At 36.8% G+C, this 19,092-nt stretch overlaps 1 protein-coding gene across 2 annotated transcripts in view; it reads left to right on the top strand.

Moving 5' to 3' along the window:
- Positions 1-19,092, top strand: part of ANKS6 (ankyrin repeat and sterile alpha motif domain containing 6) — a 43,943-nt gene that overhangs the window by 23,116 nt on the left and 1,735 nt on the right. The window contains exons 7-16 of one of the 2 annotated variants that reach the window (XM_035318468.1): positions 2-206; positions 760-809; positions 1,841-2,044; positions 3,556-3,721; positions 4,371-4,540; positions 8,023-8,212; positions 9,609-9,725; positions 12,327-12,394; positions 13,653-13,769; positions 14,674-14,770. In XM_035318468.1, coding sequence (XP_035174359.1) covers positions 2-206; positions 760-809; positions 1,841-2,044; positions 3,556-3,721; positions 4,371-4,540; positions 8,023-8,212; positions 9,609-9,725; positions 12,327-12,394; positions 13,653-13,769; positions 14,674-14,770 — 1,384 coding nt within the window. The remainder of the gene's footprint in view (position 1; positions 207-759; positions 810-1,840; positions 2,045-3,555; positions 3,722-4,370; positions 4,541-8,022; positions 8,213-9,608; positions 9,726-12,326; positions 12,395-13,652; positions 13,770-14,673; positions 14,771-19,092) is intronic. The other variant, XM_035318469.1, reaches the window with a different exon arrangement.

Raw genomic sequence — 19,092 nt, 5'->3', positions numbered from 1 at the left:
GTCTTGGTGGAGCAGGATGTCCAATCGATTCCGCAAGCTGAAGCTGACTCAGACTTTGCGCCACGGGTTTTCTTCCAATCAGTTTGGGCCTTTTCCTGATGAGCCTGAATCTGCATTAAATTCCACCATAAAAGCAGTTTCACAGAGTGATACAGACACCCCCGGAACCTCTGATGCTCCTACAGCTTGGGTCACAAATAACAAAGGTAGTGGTAAACCCAGAGTTGTCAGATGGGAAGTGAACTCTCATGGGGATAGTCAAAATGATACTATTTCTAATTTATTGATTTAGTATTTGTTTAGTTTAATATATCTGAAAAATAACATAATGTATCTGTGCTGAACGCTTGCAACATCATTTCAGCATGAAAATGCTAATGTAGCAATGTTACTGTTCTGTAGCAAGCACCATTAAATTTGACAGGAGAAACAGCTCAATCAAAACTCATTAGTATTCTTGATGAACTAATTTTTATAGTGACAACGAGTTTATGTTAAAAAATAAACCTGAGAAAAAAGATAAGAAAAAAACAAATTGTAAAGCACATCTAGTGAAATTATGCAAAACCCCTCCAATTTATGATGTGAAATAAGATCATCAGCTTAACTTTAATTTAGGTACCTAAAAGTCGCAGTGGAAAATTTGCTTGTGTGTGCTTACGGAGGATACCGCTGTTGGATGTTTGAAAACAAAAGCTATCCTTGAGAATATGAAGCAGGGTCATGCAGACAATAACACTTCATTTATGTATTTTTCAGGTGTAAACACTGCAAAAGGAGGGAAGAATGATGAATTATTGACAACCATGGTAAGTTGCAGTGTTCTTGGCATCTTCAGTCCAGTTCAGAAGATCATGCAGTTACATACATTTTTTTGGTTTTGTTTTTTAAAATGCTATCAAAGTCACTATTAAAAAGAGAGCTATCAGTTGTTGATAGTCACTAAACATGAACTGACAAGCTGTGGTACGTCCGTAGTTTGTAGTACTACAAATAGTACAGTATGGCAGCTCTTGGTAGATACTTTTTTCACTTCAAGTTTTCAAGAACTTTTTTAAAGAGATGTCTATACCTTTATGTGAACAGCAGTGAATTAGTAAAGTAGATTGAACAGCTTACAAGAAGTATGCTATAAGGGAAACATGGAGCACAGCGCAATGTGAAAATGAGAAACCGTGGAGGAAACCATGAAATACTTAGTTTGGGAGGTGCGCTTATGTTATTCTCTTTCTACTTTTGTTACACTGGAGAATTAAGTTCCTCCACAGTTTACTCCCTGGAGATGTCATTAAGTTTGGCTGTTGATTTTTTTTAATGTGCTCTTTTAAGAAGAGTGAGCAAATTTTGATATGACTGACTGACAGAACTCTAGGGACCCAGTATCATTTTTGTTCTTCTCTTCTTTTTCCGGAGAATACACATAGAGCAGGAACAAATATTTGTTCACTATTTCTAGGTGTCTTATCTAGGAATTCAGAGAAGACAACCTTACCAAACATCCTATTTGTTATTTCTTTGGAAGCTACTTGTTAACATTCCTGCTAAAATGAATGAACAAAGGATCAACTTCTGTCACTTAATGAACTGCATTTGTTGTATCACATGAACAAGGTTGCTCACTGGTGCCAATATAAACACTGGATGTGTCTGTCATTATGTGTATGTAGTACATCTTCACAAATACTACTTTTGTATCTCATTTTCATTTAATTTTGTTTAAAAATGCAATTGTCGCCATCTTTTTTTTTTTTTTTTTTACATTTGAAACTACATCATTAGCTCCCAGATATCTTTCTAAGAAGAGACTTCTTTTTTCCCTTTCTTTCTTTTCCTCTCTCAGTTGAGAAGTAGTGCTCCATTTACCAGACTGCCCACTGATAAACTGAAAGCAGTGATACCCCCTTTCTTACCACCCTCAAGTTTTGAGCTTTGGAATTCTGACCGAACACGAATCAACAAAGATGGCAAAGCTGAACAGATGAGAACTGCCTGGCCACAGAGAGTGATCAAGCACGATTTTAACAGTAGTGGGAACTCTGATGTAGTAAGTGAATGAAATATATGAAAAAATATTATGTCCAAGGCATGTTGGCTGGCGAGCCACACAAGTTACGTGTTTAGAAATGATTTTGAACCCATTGTCTCTAGTAATGTCTTGTCCTCTTAAGATCTCTTGATTAAGAAGAATATATGTCTCTGTGGAAGGAACATAAATAGAATGAAAGGTCTCTATAAAATAAAACTACTTGTTTGCTGTAAACCAGAATAATGTCTAGCCATTATGAATTTGTTGGAAACAAACCACCTACACATTTTAGTTGCCAAGGTAGGTGCAGTCATTCTAGTGTGGCAGAAACTGCTCTGCCTTTGAAGACAGCATGGGGGAGAAGAAAAGAATAGAAGATTCTCAATTTTTAGGACCTGAAGGGAAGAGAAGAAATACTGGTGAGCTATATTGTATATGAAAATATAATGACAAAATATGCTGAAAGGGTTAGTATGTGACAAAACTGTAGCAATTAGTGATCACATTGGCTTGAAGAGGTACAGACTCAGTACAAATAATGTAAAAGGGGGAAAGTCCGAATAAAATCTATTTTTTATAGAAGGAGCTTGCCTGATGTTATTTTTTTTTTTTGTAGTGAAAACACAAAATAAAAGGAAAATACCTTGTTTGCAGGAAGCGAAACAACCTTGACAACCTTTGATTTCATAGTTAGTAGGAAAAAAGAGAAGATCTTTCTTCCTTAAATTAGGACTCTTAAATCTAAGGTTAAAGAAGAGTTTATTTTACTAGTCCGGAATTGTATTTCTTGTCAGTTCTAGAAATGGGCCAATAAAGACATTTTAGTAGACATTTAGACATTTTTTCTGTATTCCTATTTTATTTTAAAGTTAGCTTAATACCAGTAGAGGAAAATTAGGTGGAGTGTGGTGGAGAAGGCAAGTGATAGATCCCAGGAAGGTAAAGTTTGGTTCATCATCCTGGAAAAGATGGCTGTAGTAAATGACTGTAGTAAGATGATTGTAAGTGGATAGGTGGGTCCTGTGAGGAGCACGTGAGGAGCAGGGCAAGTAGAGGAGAACTAGCCATGGATCCCTCTGTAGGGAAATAAATGTGTTGCTCAGGGTGTAGGGGAAAGGAGAGAAATATAGTAAGTCTGTTCTATAAGATAAGAGAAACAAACAAAAGAAGGATTCTGCATGAAAGAAGTTTTACCTGTGATGTTTTTTGCCACTGATCATATTATTTCCCACACTGTTTCTCAGGTGCATCACACACATGCACATTTTACATTGGCCAAAGGTTAAGGAGAATTAATGCCTTTATTATATCATATCATTCATTGCAGATATATATTCTATATATTATATACATGTGTATAACTACATATATTCAATACATTATATATGTTTTTATAAATGTATTTGTAAATGTAAGATAAGATTATTTTTCAGGTAAAGTTTCTGAACTTACAAAATATAAAATAGTAGTTGAAGTTTTTTTGTTGTTTTGCTCAAATATGAGAGATAAAAATTATTTTTATTTTCCAGGTGTCTGTTAGCAAAGGTACAAGACCAGTCAAATTACCAGCATTTGCAAGAAGGCCTGCATCTCCTTCCAATTCCAACAACTTCAACCATTCTCCCCATTCTTCTGGTGGATCCAATAACATTGCAGGAATTAACAGGCATGGAGGAGAACTGCATAACAGATCAGGTACCACGCTTCTCTTGTTTTTAATACAAAAGTCACTTGCACATGGTTCACCAAAACAAAAGGAAGTATTTCTCATGACTGTAAAAGAAATTAAACCTCTTCTGAGGGTTTGTACTGCTGCATATTTGAAAATTCTATAAGCTGTTGGAACAGGACTGAACTTTGGATACCAATGTAAGGGAAGAAAACCTCATATCTTGCACGTTAACCCCTGTCTCAGAGAAACCTTATTGATTTTACTGAGGCACATACTTACTCATTGCTACATGTATATCACGGAACTTACATGCATTGCTTGCTTTTTGTTTAAATTAAAAATTGCTTTTTAATTAAAAAGCAAGGGGTAAGCATTGTATCTGCCATTGTATTGTTTCTGTAAAGAAATGTGGTGAAACAACTCATGAAATATATCCAAGAATATGAAAGTCAACTATGTATGTGTGTGTATAGGCAAGGCTGGCTCCTGGTTAATTTTTGTCACCTTTGCTGACAGTTGCTGAACAGATCTGAACCTTACAGTTCTGTCTCTTACTTAATGCAGTCAGTTTTGAAGAGGGAGTGAGTGGTGAAGAAAGCTAAATTGAGAATTAACAGACTTTTAAAAATGATGGTCTCCTTGACTTTGTGTTTGGTTTCTTTTTCTCCTTAGGTGGCAGTGCAGATAATGTTTTGTCTCAAATCGCAGCCCAGAGAAGAAAAGCAGCAGGCTTACCTGAACAGAAGCCCAGCCAACAGAATAGTCCAGTCCAGCCAACTCCTTCATCCACCCTGTCTGATTTGCAGTGTGCTCAAACTGTTGGCAATGGCCATGTAGTAAAGGTACACAATTTTTTCTGCTTCTAAATTGATTTATTTTAATAGGTCATGCCTCAGTCATGGGTGATTCATAAATACAACTGCATGACATTGCACAGCCTAAAATGAATGAATAAGCTGCTACAGTAGTGAAAACTTTTCAGCTCTACAAACCTTCCTTCTCATTACAAATTCTCAAAAGGTCAGACATAACAAAATATGATTTTGGTTTATTATTATTTTCACTCTCTTTTAAAAGCAATAAATGTAATACTTGATCTTAGGGTAAACGTGTACTATTATTTTGGTTTCTTATGACTTCTTCCTATGACCCTGAGTGAGTCCAGCATTTTACATGTTAGTTATTCCTGAGCTTTCTTCTGAAATGGTATACCTAGTTTCCCTCCAAAGGCACAACCTGAGTGAAGACCATGAGATTATATATACTGGGATCTGTCCTCATGTACTCATCCATGAGGTTTTATTTTCAATCAGTGTGAGCATTAAGTTTTCATTACCAAAGCCAGGTTTTGCTCACAAATGCAGGCTATATTATCTGTGCTGAATTTCCTGTGAATTTCCTGAAATAGCTTTGCCCTCATGACCTGCCCATTTATTTTTATTTTTTTTGTGTACTTTGAAGCTAACAGCTGTATAATGCAAAATTTTAAAGGGTAAAGATCAAAAATTTTCACTCCTCACAAAGACAAGTTAGGGAGTAGCATCGTAACAGATGTGGATTTCACTATTGTGAAATCTGTCTGTTGATTCACGCAGGGAAAGTTTAAATTTCAAAGAGCAAGAGAAAGAAAGCACATGACTCAGGGTATTAATTCTAAAGTCTGGTATTCTGCAAATCGTAGTATACGTGACCAAGAGCAAAATTTCTCTGTTTTTTGCTTGTGGAATCTCCAAACAACTCTTTATTTTGTTTTGTGTTCTTTGCATTTGTTCATGAGATTCTTCTTAGAGTTGTGCCTCAAGAAACAAAAATGGCCATAATACAAAATTATTACATTTGCTATCACATTTTGTGATGTCTTAAATGGCAACAGTCAGCAAAATGTATGTTTAATAAGTTAAATTTGATGATAAATGAAGTTACAAAATAGTTTAGTGATTTAATAAGTGAAATTTCTGGCAAACAACTGTCAGAAAAAGAAAAGTGTGCAACTGCCAGTGTCAGAACAGCGTCCGTGAGCAGTCACTTTGATCTGTCAGCCCTGATTCTGAAGAGACTACAAGTCACTTTTCAAATACAGGATTGGGAGTTAAAATCTCTGCTGGACCCTAGAAACTATGGACTCGTATAATCTTTCCTCCCTTCTACCCACATAACTGCTCCCCAAGTTATAAATGATCTGTCTCTTTCTTTCCTGTAGACAAAGCCACTTCATTACCCTTTTCACTCCTTAAAGTCTCCTCTACTTAACAGGTACCATGTACTTTTCCTTTGAGGGGTGGTCCAACCAATATATTTCTAATTATACTCCCAGCAGTTGCTCTCAGCTTGTTTTAGCTTGGAAATAATTTCAGAATGTTTGTATGCCCAAAAAATGGTACTACATTTTTTTTTTCCCCCGATGCAACTAGTTATCCTATTAAGAGATAATACCTGTGCCTATAATTTTTGAGCTGTTGATCTTAGGGCCCTGTATTACAGCAATGCTGCCAGTAAGAAGTTTAATTACTATTCCCACTCACAGTGAAAGATGTTAGATGTTAAGGGATAGAGAAGTAGAGAGTAGTGATGCCCTGTAAATCATCTTCTGGGTAGGCAGTTCATCATAATGTTGAAAAAAAATTTTAAATGGAAATGATGCCTGTGTGTTGGAAAGGCAGCAATTCTTTCTGTGCTCTTTGCTCGGGTGTCTAGATGAAGTTCAGTCTACCCACTGATTAAAAAAAAAAAAAAAGTCATGAATGTGGATCTCAGTATAGATGTCCAGAAAATCATCTCTTGACATGATATACAAACAAGAGTTTTTTCTGTTGGCAGTATGCGATTGCATAGGGATCCACACTGGCCGCAAGAGCTTAACTAAGCTACTTTGTTGTTGTAATAAACAGCTTAAGTGGTGAAAATTTACCACCCATATCCATTGTGGAAATGCTTGTGCCCTCCCATGAAGACTGTGCTATCTAAACTTGGAAATAACTGATTTGAAAAGTGCTGTGGTGTTACATTACACCATTTGCAAAAGCTGTCCATGAGGGAAGACAGTACAAGACCTAAAGAAAAGAAGCAAAAAGCTGAGTAACAATTTACAGAGTGATGTAATTTACATATATGTAGACAATGTGACAAACAAAGAGGAACATTTTAAAGCACAAATGTAAAATAATAGACTACAGAGAGAAATTTGGGAATGTATCAAGGGACAAAATATAGAAATGAGCTCGCAGTGCTCTGCAGAAACCTCCCAAATCTGTACCATGCTTCTAGTCTAATGCAGGGCTCAGGGCATAGAGCATTCTGGTGTAGGACAGATTAATGGAAGAATGCTAACAGCTTAAGTTAGTTTTATCTTCTTAACCTGTATCTCGCTGATTAACTAAAAACGCTCCTTTTATGCCACAGCACAGCAGCAAAACTTAGAGAGCCAGGAGTCACAGACTCTCCTTTTTGCCTTGTTACCTACCTCAGTGTTTTTCTTATGTCTTTCTTGTAGCATCCTATTGTCACAAGTATTTTAAATTAAACTCTGAATTCAGGAATCTAGGAGAAAATCATGTAGACTTCTCTTTAGGTCCCATAGTGCAAACATTGAAATGTAGATCTAGTAATTTAGGATGTGAGTTACATTAACTGTTTTTTGAAAAGACTGATATACCTACATTTTTTTTTTTTTACTCCTCATTTGTAATTCATTTATTTTCCCATTTTCCATGCCTACACATTAATTATCTGTAAAATATTAATAAATTTGGAATCATTTAGCATATGTTAGGTAATATCAAGTTTAAGTATTGACTGGAAACTTTCATTCCAGTGAAGCAAGGAGTTTAAGTGCACCTAAAACTTGGTTTATGCTTGCTACTTTTTTCTGTTAATCTAGCATGAAGTGTTACTTTAAAATACAATCTGATATACTTTGAGAAGCTTTATTTGAGGCTTTGTTTATTTGATTAAATTTCTCAATGAAAAAGACCTCTGTTCTGTTGACCTGAGTCAAAATAACTTCAGCTTTTATACAGAGTAGTTGTAATGCTTATATGCAGAATTGCTTATGAAAAATAATTTTCTTATTCCAAAATCACAGCCTTAATACATGTGTTTGCCTTAATGAGTTTGAGGGACTGGCTCTCACCTGGGATATGTCAGTATTACTCCAATTCTTTCAATATGAAACAAGGAAATACTTCTAGTTGTGAATAAGTGCTCTGCAGAAATAATACGAAGCTATGAATTGTAAATAATATTGAAGCATCAGGTATAGATAAACACCTTTTTTCCTGTTTTATTTATTTATTTATTCATGAAATTATTGTACCATTAACTATAGCAAAAACTGGAGATGAACAAAAGACCTCCATCTGGGACTTCATCTACATCTAAAAGCACATCACCAACTCTCACGCCTTCCCCATCACCCTCTCCATCTCCTAAGGTTCACAACATGGAGTCCTCTCTCTCTTCTTCTCACAGACAGGCCAAGAGCAATGGTTCCAGCAGTGGTACTATTACAGAAGATGGTGAGTAGGTCTCTGTAATTACAGAGATTCATTTATCAAGAGCACATAGTGTTTAAAACTGTAATTGTGCTGTACTATTGTTTATCAACATGAGAGTGAGAGTTGTTTTCTTTCTAGAAAAAATACTTTAGTGTTTGGGACTGGCATTCCAGCAGTAGCTGTGTCTGTTTATCTTCCAAAAGCTGTGATCTCTGCCATTTAGAGGGAGATAATTTCCATCTCAAAGCTAGCACAGAGCATGTAGGTAGGCCACTCTTATAGCACATCCTTTCTCTCCCCTCTCCCTCTTTGTGGCTTAAATCCTGATTTTTCCAGTCTTTACTAAGGGTAAAAAATGTACGTTCTCTAAATTTGAAGTGAAAATATTTTAGTAAATTCAGTAAAGCACATCATTACAGAAATACAATTTTGTTTCATAACAATTCATAGGTACATGCATCTGCTTTTAAGATCTGTATTGCTTTTTTTTTTTTTTAATTGCAAAAAATAGCCTTATTTTTACATTATTTTTATTAGGTTACTGCTTTTACAGTGACATTAGTGCCTTTTAATTTGAAATTTTAGATATAAATTACATTTATTTTAAAAAGTTGTTGTACCATATTGGAAACAGAATATCAATTACTTCATGTTTTGTTATTTTTTCCCCTGTAAACATTTCAAAAAAGTGAGAAAAATAATCTTTTAAATAAGAGATGTGTGTACCTTTTATCTAGTTTCTGCAAGAGACACTTTTCATATTTTTGGTGGGTTTTGTTTGTTTTTGCAAGTGTCAGGATTGATTTTTATTTTAACTTTGTACTGGCACTGTACTTCCCTGTAGTTGACACTAAAAGGAGGTGGTATTTGACCCACTTTCTGTCCTCTTATCATGGCTTAGCTGTAACATGTTGTACTGACTGCTGGAGAAAATCCTTTCACATTTTAGTGCCATTTTATAATGATGGCTTGATAACGTAAGAGTTGTCAATTTAGAAATATATAAAGGGAAGAGAACTGGTTCTTGGATAAGAAGGGGAATTCTCCAAGCTATCAGCTGTTACACTCTCCCCTTGAGAAGCAGGGCTTTATGACTACACTGCTAGTGCCATGATACAGTGAGTTTCCTCTGTAGCAGAAGTATAGGTTGTCAGGAGCCTAAGTAGTTTGGGGTTCATTGTGCTTGTGAGCTTTCATACTTGAGTGGTCCTTTAATTCAAGGGCATCTCTTACTGTGAGTTTACTCAGGAGCAGCAAGTCGGAGGCCCAGTAGTAATCAGAAGAGTAAGTTATGCAATGTTAAATTTCTTTTTATTTCAAGAAAATTTAAATTAATTTTCCAATTCATTTTCTCTGATTATCACTGAGAAGGACCAGTAGGCAGCATGGTTCAGAAGTGTGCATGGTTTCTTTTTAGGCAATCAGTTGGTGGACCATCAACAGCTTTTCCCTATTCTGAGAACCAGTGATGTAGAGAATCATGAAAGAAGAAACCATGTGAGAGTAAAAGGAGGCTGTGAAAACTTGGAGAAAGGTAATCTTACCCTAATCCTATAGACCAGTACTAAACAGTTGTTAAATAGTAATGTAGCAAAGCTCCCAGAACCTTTATAAAGCTGTAGGTAAGGAGACTAGGGTACGGGTATAGTATTAGTAAAACAAAGATTTAGTGAAAAAGCACAAGTGAAACATGCAGTGCAGGATATAAAAAATTAAGAGGATTCTGGGGTTGTTCAAACTTAGTTTATAATACAGGAAGAGGGAAAGAAAAAAAAAGAAATCCTGAAAGGGCTACAGTTGAAAATGTTGTGTAAGTTTGTAAAAAGAATTAGAATTACAGTTGTTTATCAAAGACTCTTTGAGTTGTTTGGGTTGGAAGGGACCTTAAAGATTAGCTATTTCCAACCCCCTAGTTCCAAGAGTTGGCCTTCTGGACTGCAAGCACTCACAGCTGGCTCATGTCAAGCTTTTCATCCACCAGAACCCCCAAGTCTTTATCTGCAGGGCTGCTCTCAGTGAGTTCTCCCAGTCTGTGCTCACGTCTGGGATTGCCCCAACCCAGGTGCAGCACCCTGCACTTGGCCTTGTTGACCCTCATGAGCTTCACAAAGACCGTCTTCTGAAGTTTGTCCAGGTCCCTTTGGATGGCATCCCTTCTGTTGTATCGACTGCACCACTCATCTGCAACCTTAATGAGGGTGTACCCGATCCCACTGTCTGTTGATGAGAAAGATACTAAACAGCATCAGTCCCAGGACAGACCCCTGAGGTACACCACTCATCACCGGCCTCCATTTGGACATAGAGCTGTTGACCACCACTCTCTGGGTGCGACCTTCAAGCCAATTCCTTATTTACTGAATGGTCCCTGCAACTGAGGCAGCTCTTCCACTCCCCTAGAGATCTATTTGGATGTAAGCATCTGCCTGGGGAGGTTGTGGCCTCCCCATCAGGGCTTCAGCCTCAGCCCAGTATTTGCGTTGGGCAGACACCATGATTGTTTCAGTAAAAAGGCTGCTTCCAGTTGCTCCCAGAAGAGAAGAAAGTGGCTGGCCAATGTATGACACTGTTTATGACAGCAAGACTCTAGATTTTGAGGATCCTGAAGTTTCTTCCAGTATTCTTCCAGCCTAAAATTTAAGCACACTAGTGTGCTGAAAAATGAGAAGTGTAGCCAACCTAAGTAGAAAAAAAGTTAATAAAAGTTAGATTAGAAGCCCTCAGATATATTATTTTGTTCCTTTAAGATGGTATTTTTCATCAAGCTGTGTGAAGTTCTCTCACTGCGTTTTTACAGCTGGCTATCTTTTCCCATGGACTAACCTCAGTTAGGGTGCTAATGCTTTTAGCCTGAAACCATGTCAACCCTTACAAATCATGTTAAGCATACCAAATAAATTGGCCTTGAGGTAAAAAGCCAAACTCTAGCAAAAATAAGACTCAGCTAGAGTTATCACTTCAGTTTTCTGTGGGCTTTTCTGTGTGAACAAGGAGGCTTCCAGAATGCTGAACAGAAAAATGTGTTCATCTCCAGATACCTGATGTCTTTTGAGAAGCTTAGAGTGAATTCTCTTTTGTGTTTCTACTGGTGGAGAAAGAAATAGGCCAGTCAAAAGTCAAAGAAGTGAAATAAACAAAAGCAAAATTGGGAGTGGAATGGTGATTATCTTTGCAATAAAAGTGAGTTTATATAGAGTATATTTAATATCATTTTGTGCTATAATGTTTTAATTCATGTTCTTCATTTTGACTTTGATTCTCTTGTTCAGTTGATCACTGGTGATACTGTCGAAGGTGAGGGGGGAAAACATTAGTCACTTGTGACAGCAAAGTGATAAAAATAAACAGAATCCTGAATTGAGGGAGGTACTGTGTAATTAAGAGAGTTAATAGTGGGTTGTTCTAAAACTGCAGTTGTCTTTTGACTGGCTAACGACATTTTAAATGTGTGTTAAGAGTTGCTATGAGGTTCTCCAACTTCTAATTTCCTTGGGCTTTGAGAGGAAACCCAATATCCAGTGCCGTTATCCTGGGAAAGTAAGCTTATGGAACTTACATTCTGCCCAAGCTTCATCTTAGCTGGTCTAAAGCTATCTGTGTTTAATACTGGATGCCAGGTACTTGAGGAGAAAAGGTTCAGATATATCAGTGTTATATCAGGGTTTTGAATGAGTGACTGGGTAGTTGCTTGCATTATATATTGCCTTCCTGGATCATGATACAGAAATACCTCGTTCAGTTCAGTTCAGTGTCTGCTTGAGGAGTTTTGCTGTATAGACTGCATGATCTGGGTCAGCCATCTGGGGCCAAGCACATGCATTTTAGACATGAAAGTGCGTAAGTTTCCCTCAGAGGTACATTTATTTAAGATCCTTTTCATGAGGAAGAAAGAAAGATGCAAAAAAGAATTTTATCCTAGCAAGGTGCAATTAGATAGAACTACAGAATATTGAAGTAGGTGAGAACACAACAATATTTTTATTTCTGATGCAGAGTAAATGTGATTGGGTTTTTGCTATCATGTCATTGCGTGAAATATATCATTTAATATCTTTATATCTTTAGCAGTTAGTGATCTCCTTAGAGATCACTAAAATTGATCTTTTCTGACCCTTGTTTTGTTTTATTTTTGCAGACGAGCTGACTGGCATCCTTAAAAAATTGTCACTTGAGAAATATCAACCTATTTTTGAGGAACAAGAGGTAATTAAAAAAAAAAAACAACTACTGTTTTAGAAAAGTATGGTGCAACACACATTGCATTAGAATTGTGATCCAAATTATCAACTTCGAAGTTGTACAACAATTTTTGGCTGAATGACCTTGAAACATGGACCAAGTGGTATTTCTGGAGTTCTCCGGGAAACTGCAAGTATCAGTGTTTTTTTTTTAGAGTGAATCTACAATTTTGTTATAGATAGATGCTTCAGATTTTTTTTTCCCCTTCTGTTTTTACATCCTGATTTGTCTCTTTCTGTCCGTATCCAAGGGGCATAAAGAGTTTATAGGACACACTGTATCATTCCTGGAATCACAGCTGGAACCTCCCTTGCAGATGGAGAGCAGCAGGGTGCGAGTCACTGAGATGGCTGCTTTCTCTTATCTGCTGTGAATAAGCAGGAGATTTTTGGGAAACCTAAGCATCATTGCAGATGAGACCCGTGACAGTGACTTGCCTGAAGGATGGAATTAAAAGACACATTACTGAAAATAAGCAAAAATAATTCATTACAGTGTTTAAGACATTATCAGATATGAGTAGTACCTGTATGTTTGGTTGTTTGAAGGCAGAGGGCAGTAAATAGACATGTAATAGATTGCCACTGCTATGGAGTTCAGGATTCAGCACCATATAACAAATTCTTTAGCTGCGTCACAATGCACTGGGCTTATTACTCTTCCCTTGAGTTTTAGGGAAGGAAGCATTTTGTAGAAATGCTTACGTGTGTGAAGTTCGTATCAATATGAAGTTTTAGATGTTTATTTTTATCACAGCTTTATGGATGTTTCAATATAGTATAAACTGATATATGAACAAACCCTAAGTTTTCCTCAGGAGACAGTGGAAAAGTACACATAAGATTCTGAAAATCGAAAAATGCTTTTAAAAAGGAGAGAGAAAAACTGTTGTCATATCCAACTGACTGCTACAGTGAGGAGAGCATTTTTTTTTTTTCTGGAGACTATATTTTGCTATATTTTGTATTGAATGTGCTTTTCTAAAAACAATAAAATCTAGGAATATTTAAAATTTGTTATCATATTATTGTAATTAGCTGAATTATTAACAGCAGATTTAAAACCTAAGAGCACAGTGGAAAAGTGAGTACCATTTGGTGCTGGTAATTCATTAAACATTTTTGTTCCACAATGTTTCCAGTGAGTTTATACAACTAAAAAAAATCTGTCCTTCAATAATGAATCTATGCTTAGGTAAATACTATTGCTTCTTCATATGCAGGTGGATATGGAAGCCTTCCTTACTCTCACTGATGGCGATCTGAAAGAGCTGGGTATTAAAACTGATGGATCAAGGCAGCAAATTCTGGCAGCTATTTCTGAACTGAATGCAGGAAAGGTACGTTTTGAAGTACTGTTCTTAGTAAACTAATTCCAGGTTTGTTTGTATTGTTAATTCAACATATATTTGAAAACTCAGTTGTAGATATTAGATAGAAAAGCTAAACAAATGTTTTCTAAACATTTGTATTTGCTTAGTTGAAAGTACTTTGCTTTGTGGAACTCCCTGGTCTTTCATTAACTCTTTCCTAGTTCAGTAACTATACAGTTCTTTCACAGAGTATTGACACTCATATGAAAAGCTAAATCTAAAAAAAGAATTGGTCCTGTTACAGTTAGTGAATGCTGATTTCAGTGACACTAAAAAGAGTCACTGAAAAAGAGTCTCCTTTTTTGATTTTTATTTGTGACTAGATAGATAGCACTTCTCTCATTCCTTACATTTTCGATGCCATTTAATTTTATATTCACAGTTACTAGTGGTCTAGGAATGGTGCAGGATAAGCAGTATTTGCATCAGAGAGACATTATGGACTGGAGCATCTCTTTAATTAGACCCGGTGACACTGCTCAGCTGCTCTTTATGTTTCAAGATTCATTTTCTCTCTCTGATACTGGAAACTCCGATTAAAAAAAAAAAAAAAAAAAAAAGATAATTCCCCCAAGTTAAAATCAAAAGCAGCAGGTGACTAGACTAAAAACCTGGGGAGGTGGGTGATGTTCCGTGCTATATAGCCATGGAGAACATCCTGACAAGGCTTCTACTGCTGTCTGGCAGTTTCAGGAAAAGATGACTACAAGGCTTTCTATCTATCTGGGAGGTAAGGATTTGTTATTATTCCTAGTAGTGCACTGCAACTCCCTAGGCATAGAAACACGTATTTTCATATCTTTATATGAACTCATGATAAATTAATTTGTAAAACAGAAATACTTCATTTTAATTTATTTTTCTTTCACAGGGACGAGAGAGACAGATTTTACAAGAAACTATACATAACTTCCACTCTTCCTTTGAGAGTAGTGTTAGTAACACACGACCTCCTGGTCATTCCCAAAGTAAGTAGCACCTGGCATTAATTGAACAATATATGAGTGCTTCTAATTAATCCTAGCTAGAGGACAGAATGTGACAAACAGGCTAGGGAACCACTTTCTGGGTTAATGATTGATACATGTCTGTGTCTTTTGCTGAGACTGTAGAGAAGATTTCAAGGTAAAGAAGTATCTGGAAGATTTTATGCACACATCAACATTATCTGAAAGGAGAACAAGATTTTTCTTATACATTTATTATTCCTGAACACAGAAAATGGATATAAGTGTAGCAAACTGTAGTATATGATGAAGGGCAGCAGTGGGAGGTGAGTTTCTGTATGATACGTAGTTTGCCTTTGCATACTGTTCACATAAGACAATTTTCCTTGGTGTGATCAGGTAGATTCAATATAATTGAGGTTTGCAACTTAGTATATTGGCTTAAATGGCTATTTAATTATGTATTTATGTGTATATGCATTTATTTTTTACATATAGTATTTTTATATGGTAGTCTATAGTTGCTTTGTTTGGAATGCTTCTATTCCAACCATCAATGTTAATTGCTAGTCACCATTGAAGAAGAAACTGCATTTTAAAATGTAGTATCCATAATCAAAATGTAGATCTATTATCAAAATGTGTAGAAAGGTGTTCCTGACCCACAACAAATGAATACATTTAGTACAGCCACACCTAGATATAAAAGCTTTAAACCTCTGCCCTACTAACCACCTAAGTGAAAGACAGATAGATCTACATCTGTTACTCAAGATCAATAAGGCAAAACATATTCCTACCAGCATTTCTGGATCTGTGTTTGGGGAGGAACAAGAAAACCATTGAATGGCCTCCAGAAATTTACCTTCTTAGGTACTTCTTACTCTCCTTCAGCTGCTTATTTTGCTGTTTGTATCCACTCACAAAATTGCTCCACTCATTTAGTGGTTATGCTAAGTAACATTTGAGCTATTGTATGCTTGAGCAGGACTAAATAGTGAGTGTGAGTCCCAGTTGTTCCAATCGCAATCAGCTGAATGTCACTAGATCTGTGAAAGCAGGTGCAAACTGTAGGTCTCACTGCTGTCTTGGTGAAAACCAGGCATTGCTGGGGTAGTTAGGCTACTTTCTGTGTTCTGTGTAGTCTGCTTGGCTGAAAGCCACGGTCAGGTGTCACTGTACGTGCAGTGCAGCTTATTTCCCATTCTCAGAGCAGTCGTCATTGTGTGGGAACTTGTGGATGTTTCTTGGTAACATCCCAGACTTGAAGAGCCTCTTCTGCAGGTACTGCTGGGTGAGCAGAAGCTGATTTTTTGGGATTTGGTAACATGATGCAGTAAAATGGAATTACTCAAGAGCTGAAGAAACACACAGATGTAAAGTGTCTCCAAGCAACTTGTTGGTGTCCTGAAGACAGCAGAAAACAGTAATGGTGGCACAGTGTTGGTTAGAACATCCTTTTGTATGAACTGAGGCAACACTTGCTCCTGCTGACCAGTAGACAAGATGCTGCAAGGAGTTTCATCAGAGATCTAGCTTGTGGGTTTTTGTGTGTGAGAACTTCATGAAGTAGATTTGGCTGAGAAACAGCAACAGAAGCACTAACAAAGGAGGAGGAGGAGGAAAAGAGCATGTAGATAAAAGTTTCTGCACCAGGTAAGCTGCTTTTTATTGTAAAAAGTAGCAATGGGACCCGTATGCAATTTCTGGAACTTGAAGTGATTTCCAGGAATGTGTAATAGTTTAGAACATATGAGCAGCTGTACTGAATCAGGTCCAAGATTCATACAGTTGTGTTTGGCTATTTCATCTGGTCTTATTTGACATTTGTGTGAGAGCTGCTTGCTTTCATTTGTTTTGAACTCGCCGTGTCTTTTGTTTCATCCTACTGGATCAGAAGATACAGTGGACAGCTTTTTTCCTCTTCACTGCCTCCATGCCACTGATGGTTTTACAGATATCTGACATTATTCTTCAGTCATGATTTTTTTTTTCTTATAGGCTGTTTAAGCATTCCCTTTGCTATAGTTCTATCCTCGGTTCATTTCATTTTCTACTATATCCTTTCAGACTTGAAGATACCATAAAATATTCAAGACGTAGGCATGCCATTAATTTACACATGATACAGTCATTGTTTTTCAGCTGTTCTCAGTTTTCAGTTCTCTTGCCCTTTCCTAGTTATTTCTAGTACTTGGCTCTTCTGGCTACAATAGAAGACTGAATCGATCCTTATTGGAACTGTGTGTTACAACCCAGATCATCTACTGAGTGTGAACTCAGAGCTTAACATTTTATATAATATGCCCTGCTTCATATTAGTTCATTTTTATCTTCATCAAGTTTTGTCTGCCATATTATGCTGTCTGGTCACTGATGTGTCATGAAGTCCTTTTGCCAGTTTTCTGTTTGCCTTTGTTTTTATTTACATGGATAACTTCAGAAAATTTGTTGCTTGAATCTACATGCCCTTTTCCAATTTGTATGTTGAATATCCCGAGTCCTCATGCAGATCTCTGACAAACGCTACTGGTGAATCTTTCCACTATGGAAAATTGTTATTTACTCCCACCTTCTATTCTCTGCCTTCTAACCTGTTAGTTATCCACACAAGATAGGTTTTTATTCTGTGGCTTCTTCAATGTCTTAAGAACCAACCTTGGACCTTGTAAAATGCCTTAAAAATCCATGCATCAAGTAGATCTCTTTTGTCTACAAGATTGTTGGTACCTTCAAAGAATTCCATTAGGTTGATGAGGAAATTCTTTTCCACAAAGTTTCAAATGTTCACTATTTCAGTTCTTTGTCGTAGTTCATACTAGTCTGCCTCTTACTACTGTCACGTCTGTAGTCGATGTCTCTCTGGATTCCCTTAGAAAGATGAGCATCACTTCTCATCAATTCTCAGTTACCTGGCAATTTAAACAAGAACCTACACTTGGTACTCAGCAGTTCAGCTGCTTAGCCATTGAGTTCCTCTAGAACTTTTGGCTTGGAGATTTGTTACTATTTGCTTTGTGTTTTTGTTTTGTAACCTTTTTTTTTTTTTTTTTTTTTTTTTACCAATACTTCAGGTTAAGATACCTTGGAGTGAGTCCTACATAAGGCTTCTGAAATGGAAACCGTACCAAGCTTTTCCATGGTGTATACATTTAGCTTTTCTGATGTGAACTTAATTTCCTAGCTCTTATTACACTCTAATCATTGGATGGCATTGTGACATATGTAACAGGCTGCCTTGTCTGATGTGTTTGAAAAATATGTGAAATTGTTTTGCTTTTTGCGTGGCCCACAACCACCGGTTTCTCTAGAACTCTTCCTAGGAACCTTTCTGGACACTTTGTGTCTGAACACCATAAGCAAGAAACCCACCTGATGATTCTCCCTTTCAGAAAACTAGATGTAGATAATAGTAATATCTTGCTCTTCCAACTGTGTCAGTGTCACTGTTTCATACCTTTCACTGTGATTTGCTCAATATGTTGAGTAATTTTAAAAGCTCAGTACCTAAAATGAATTGGCTGCAAGTATAGCTTTGCCTTTATGAAGTTTCCAGCCTTTAGGGATGTAAAGAAGATAATGAAATGAGATTTGAACGTATCCATCAGAAATGAAAAAGAAACTAATTTCTCACTTTCTAGGAATGTAGCTTATAATTCTGGGAAGTCTGCAGACTGACTACCATCACCAAGCTCATGACTGTCTACAACTTCCCCACCCTTCCCACATCAGCAGCTTCGGTTTGCCAGTTAGCCTCAGTTGCCCAGAAAACACCCATTCCCAAAGCCTGGGCTCAGCACCTCTACTGCTGCCACTGGGTTAGGATCTCATCAAACCTGCTTCAGGATGTCCAGCTGCAGAAAAAGAAAAAAATCTATGTGAACATTTCTAGGATGGAAAAGAGAAGAACAGTAATTACTTAAATTTACACTTCTAAGAAAGAAGGAAAAAAAAAAAACAATAAGCAGAAGTAGTAAAAGCAATACCATCAGAAATAAAGGCTTTATCACGTAACTAATTTCACACAACAGGCTTATTTAGAGAAGATACTGAAGTTTCTTCTCAATGTTTTTTTGGCAGTTCAAACTCAATTGCTAGTTTGTTGAATCCTCAGCTACCTTTTGGTTGAGCAGCTCCTTCTGAGGTCATTGGTTCTGAACTCTCTATGATATTCGCTACAAGAACTAGTAGAAAAGTTGTCAACTGTGTGTTGGGTTTTGGCAGCTGAGCTACTTCAATTACAGTACAGTTCACCGTGGGAAGAGAGATTACTTTGTATGTCAGGTTCTGTGTCACCCCTGGGGCCTGCAGTGAGATGATTCTGCTTGCAGAAAACAATAGGC

The sequence above is a fragment of the Oxyura jamaicensis genome, chromosome 2 (genome assembly GCF_011077185.1).
Source record: "Oxyura jamaicensis isolate SHBP4307 breed ruddy duck chromosome 2, BPBGC_Ojam_1.0, whole genome shotgun sequence".
Classification (NCBI taxonomy): Eukaryota; Metazoa; Chordata; class Aves; order Anseriformes; family Anatidae; genus Oxyura; species Oxyura jamaicensis.
This window is presented reverse-complemented; position numbering and strand designations above follow the sequence as displayed.